This window comes from Rutidosis leptorrhynchoides, chromosome 3, assembly GCF_046630445.1.
Source record: "Rutidosis leptorrhynchoides isolate AG116_Rl617_1_P2 chromosome 3, CSIRO_AGI_Rlap_v1, whole genome shotgun sequence".
Lineage (NCBI taxonomy): Eukaryota > Viridiplantae > Streptophyta > Magnoliopsida > Asterales > Asteraceae > Rutidosis > Rutidosis leptorrhynchoides.
In genome coordinates this window covers 539,503,273-539,508,628 of record NC_092335.1, presented here as the reverse complement: position 1 = coordinate 539,508,628, position 5,356 = coordinate 539,503,273, and the positions used below count along the sequence as shown (strand labels likewise).

Sequence of the window (5,356 nt, the reverse complement as noted above, 5' to 3'; positions counted from 1 at the left end):
AATAGGGGTGATGATTTCATTTGTAGAGGGTAAAGTAAGGTGTGAGAGTTGTGAAGGAAATAAGAAGAGTGTGAGTTAGAGAATAGAAAACTTATAAGTAATATTGTAATTGTATTTTGTATTGATAAAAGTGTTCTTTAAGTTTCCCGGTTAAGCCTTAGTTCGTGTTTGAGTTCTTAGTGCACTTGTGTTATTTTTATTATATGGTCGGCTCTGCCGCCTAAGTGATATATGGTCGGTTATACCGCCTGAATGATATATGGTCGACACTGTCGCCTAAATATTATTGTGCACTAAGGATTTATAAAATTAAAGGCTAACCAACGTCAAAGTGTTGGTCTAGTGAGTGAGTATAACCTAGGTCCTCTATAGTGGGTGTGTTGGGCTCGTCGAAGCTTCCAACACCGAATACAGTATCTTAACTCAGTTAAAAAGTTCCCACACTTCAAATGGTATATGATAAACATTGCTTGCAAATAGCATCACATGAGTTTGCATAAAAAAAGACAGTCGATAATGTGCCGTGCTCGAGAAACCAGCTGGATTTATTGAGCGATGAGAAGTATAAGAACCTTCATATCAATTTAACGGGCATGCTTTCTCAAACTCTTTCTGCTCTTTGCGACATAATTCAAATTCATCGGTATTGTAGTACATGCAGCCAGCATAAGCATCCATCTCCTTTGTGCAGCTCTGATGAAGATCTTTCAGCCTACATTGGAACCAAACTTTTATGGTTATCTACTCATTATGTTTTTTTTTTCCTTTCTAAAAAACTATAGAACTACAATTCAACAGCTGATTTTCTCCATATCGTGAAAATGATTTTAACAACACAAATACAACTATCCCAGGAAATTAAAATAAGTCCCCTAAAATATTACAAAGAACAACAGGCAACAACAATTCTGATTTTCCATTTAAGAGAGAATAGAAGATGGAACAAGAGATGCTCCACAGTTCAAAAGCAAAAGGAGAAAAAACCGAATAAACTAAGATATTCATCCCAAAAAACAGTTAAAATAATTTGTTCAAAAGACAAAGTTAGCAACTGTTGTGAAGTTAATTTTAAATTAGTAAATCAAGAAGATTGATAAAAATATTTTACTGATATAGTTACATAAAATAATCCTGTAAGCTTTATATGAGTGCACATAAATGGTACTACTAACCATATTTACATCCATACATACACACTCCAGCAAATTTATCAATTTTAACACTCTAATGGTTACTAATATTGGGGTTTGTGCATTACCCTATGTTGAACATGCCTTGGACCGAGCCTGGAGCTACATGCTGGAAGGTTCAAGCCTATTGCACCAGGGAGCCCACTATAGTTGGAATTCGTTAAAAGGACGCTTGCTTCAGAATATCTCCCAACTTATGTTGAATAAGGTACGTTTACAACTTCCACCATCCCAATTCTTAGTCTTTTTATATCCAGTGTAAGGTTATACTTATATGACTTGCATTCGATTATAAACCGGCTAGCAAGAAAGCTGTCCTACGTGCAAATATCAATTGATGTCTTACTTTATCTACTGTTTAGTTGAAATAGTTGCAAAATTGCACTTGATTTTTTCCATCCGGTGTCGCCAAGATTAGAATTTGTTGCTAGTGAATCTTGAACATATCATTGTGGGATAATGATAGAATAAAAAAATTTGTTCTACTGTTTAATGATCAGAACATGTAAATCAACATAACTTGCAAATGAATTTTTGGTATCAACTGACGCATAATATGTCCTAAGACGAGGGCAAAGAAATAACAGAACATCTAGTAGAACAGATTACAAAAGTTCTGAACAACCATTTATGTATAAAGACATATCCCGTATAAAACAGATGCATTATCAAATGATCATTGGTCTGAGGTATAGCTTCAAATCAGATAAAAGCTGGTCTTTATTTGAAAATATGACGCGGCCATACTGAATTTGAAATTGATAAAATCAAAATAAGTTGACTTGATATTGATGACGTAATTTAGAATTAAGGAGCAAGGGATTATGGTATTGACACGCCACTAGCAATGAAATATTCCCACTCTTAATCCTTAAATGGTGTTGATGGGGCTATATTCTATAAGACCACGACATCATGAAAAAATGAAAGGTAGCTAATGATACACATAACTCGCATATGCGCATCAAACGTGGCTGGCAAGTGTTAAACCAATGTCTGGTTACCTCATTCTCTCAAAGAAATACAGATGTGCTGCTTGCGCATGATCACATATCTCTACCATGCGCATCACATGTGGTTGGCGCATGCTTAACATAAGGCGAGCTAGTCGATTCCTCTAAAAATACAAGTATATTTTTTACGCTTGTAAACGTTGTAACGCGCAGCATTGATTGGTGAGCCACCAGATCCAACGGCATACGAAGCGCATCCATATAGCGGTACAACCAGACGGCGCCACGTGAAGGTAACGGAACATTAAAAGGACAACACAAATGGTGATGCATGATCTCGACATAGAACACTGATGCACGGTGCATGATAGTGGGTACAGACAACTGTCAGATTGCGTTAGGGACCACCTGCACTTTATCAGCTTTTCCTACCAAATAGTACAACCCGACAAAAAGGGGTGTCCTTTTCATCCTATTACGTGGCACTAAAGAACAAAAGGACTCAACTATAAATAGAACACAAAACCCTAGGGAATCATCACAACACACACACACACACATACATTCTCACAAGTTATCACTCTTCCACATTCAGCCCGTCGGACCGGAATCACCCAACAATCAACCCGACTTACCGGAAGACATAACAGCTCGTAAGCTTTGTATGGTAACAGGTAACGTTCCTTGAATAATAAAGCCTAGCGCCCCCACTGAGCCATCATTTACCGACTAGCCCGACGACGGTGGGTTTACGTTTAACCACCCCTTCTGAGATCATCATCTCATATGGGGGTTATTCACAGTAATCCAGACTACAGAGTTAAACTCGAACGACCCTTAAATCCTCCATCTTTGTTGATCAGCGTGTACCGAACCCCTTCGATCTAATCTATGCTTGATCAGTAACCACTAAAAAACTGATGAATAACAGGAGTGGATGTTCGACTGGCGTGATTATGACTAAATTTCCACAAAGAACATTCTTACGAATCCACTAGCAAACAGACTTGAACGAAACAGATGAATTGGCTCAACTTACAATAAAGATACATACAATAACTGCACTTGAGATCACTTATCAACTATTTTAAAAACTAAGCATTATCAAACTAAATACTACACCAATTTCAGAGCATCTGATTTACTTGTACGTGCATATCGATCCACTAAACGAACGTGTAACCTAATTCACCATTTCTAGTGCAAAATCATACCAAAATCTCACCTAAACACAATCAATTACACACATAACCGCACTTACAATGATAATACGCAAAGAGTGACTTGTCTCCCTTTTTCGAGACATTTCTCTGGATTAGGATCTTCTTTCTTACACTTAAGAAACGCAACATTTTCACCCCTACATCTGGTTGCTATGTGTTTCGATGCCGACATTAACACCGCCGACGTCGGAATCGGTTCACCGGCAGTATCTACTGAACTCGCCATCGCAAATTGACCTAAATCGCAATTATACTATCATACAACATAATTTATTAAATTAATAACTTAATCAGATTTACAAATTACAATAAAGACATGTAACTGAGGTGTCGTCAGATTAAAAGTAAATATATATCGATTAGTAATAATCTTAGGGTTTCACATACCTTATTGTTGAGTTTCCACCGCTAATTGATGCAGACTTGCTTCAGGGCAGCTGAGGCGACTAGGTGAAGAATGAATGTGAATTTTAGCTTATTTTGAGGAAATTACAAAAGAGATCCTGTACTATTACTTGATTAGCAAATTTGACCCATAAACATACTCAATATATATTTTTGCTATACTAGGTTTTTAGCCCGTGCGATACACGGCCGTTACATAATCAATTAAAATTAAAAATTATCTATAATAATCGTGTTCATTATATTATTAAGCCTGTGCAATGCCTCAAGTTATGATCTATTTTAGAATAATGTTTTGTTATTTAACTTAAAAGTGTAAGTATATATGTTAATAAGTAAATAAGTAGTAAAATAAACACACTTAAGGTTTGAACAAAAATTGTTTTATGTTAGTCAACTTGATCCGATATGTTTTCGGACCCTACTGGCCCATTTTCCTAGTTGTGTGCTACCTATTTTGCCACTCTTTGAGTCATCATGGATATATTTATTTGTATCGTCTTTATAGATAGTAGATAGATAAATTTAGAAATAAAATACTTTATAAAATATGAAATGTAAAAGATGAAATAGAGTTATTGACGTATATGAATATTTGTTTAATTTAAATCTCTATATGGATATGAATATCGATATTTGTTTAACTTAAATATTAACACATTTTTAATTATATTTATATATATCACATTTATTTTAAGTAAAACATAGTGTTATAAACTTTTATTAATAGATAGATAGTTGCATAGAGTAAAATTAAAGGTTACCAATTGATGATGTATGAAGAAATGTTGTAGTTGTATATGTCGCAGTTGTGTTGTGAGCGTAGATTCTCGAACTACTTTCCTATGAGTATTGGCTATTCAATAAATGATTTTAGGTAAGTAAAAAAAACATGTTAAATAATTTTAGGAAAATTTATTTATGATAAGATATATATTAATTTAAAATATACAGATATTTATTTAATTTAAATATATAGATATTTGTTTAATTTATATATATATATATATATATATATATATATATATATATATATATATATATATATATATATATATATATATATATATATATATATGAGCAGGGTCAATGGGAAGTAATCAATCGGGTGAAGCAAAAAAAAAAAATTCATTTTTTTGGAATATTTTTTTCAGGTACTAAGATCACACGAAAATATGAACATTTAGAAAAGACACTTCGTGATGAATGTTATTATTTAGGCGGGAAAACGATCGACAAAAATAACATTCAAGATAACATTGTTCGTGAAGAATGTTAACGCTTTTTTCATATTTTGTGAAGTAAAATTTAGCCCGATTTAGAGTTTAGGGTTTAGGGTTTGGTGTTTTGGGTTCATAAAAACCCTAAACTCTAAACCGTTCGTGTTAAAAACTCAATCTAAATCCTAAATCTAAACCCTAAACCCTAAATTTCTAAACCCTATAAATCCTAATATCTAAAACCTAATATCTAAACCCTAATATCTAAAACCTCAACATACGCTCGAAAAACACGATAATTGTTATATATTAGTTCTTCGAGCGTTTTTCCACCAAAATAAAAATATTTATCACAAAGTGACTTT

The 5,356-nt window shown here is 33.7% G+C and overlaps 1 protein-coding gene across 2 annotated transcripts; it reads right to left on the bottom strand.

The window, feature by feature from the left end:
- Positions 1 to 412: 412 nt before the first annotated feature.
- On the bottom strand, positions 413 to 3,881 carry LOC139898460 (NADH dehydrogenase [ubiquinone] 1 alpha subcomplex subunit 8-B-like). 2 transcript variants are annotated; one of them, XM_071881191.1, is made up of 3 exons: positions 3,754 to 3,881; positions 3,405 to 3,603; positions 413 to 712 (listed from the first exon to the last, which is right to left on the bottom strand). In XM_071881191.1, exons 2-3 carry the CDS (start codon positions 3,590 to 3,592, stop codon positions 580 to 582), a joined length of 321 nt encoding a protein of 106 aa, XP_071737292.1. In that variant the 5' UTR covers positions 3,593 to 3,603; positions 3,754 to 3,881; the 3' UTR covers positions 413 to 579. The 2 variants fall into 2 exon arrangements, with proteins under 2 accessions (XP_071737292.1, XP_071737291.1); XM_071881190.1 differs by having other exon boundaries at positions 3,405 to 3,619; positions 3,754 to 3,841.
- Positions 3,882 to 5,356: the final 1,475 nt, after the last annotated feature.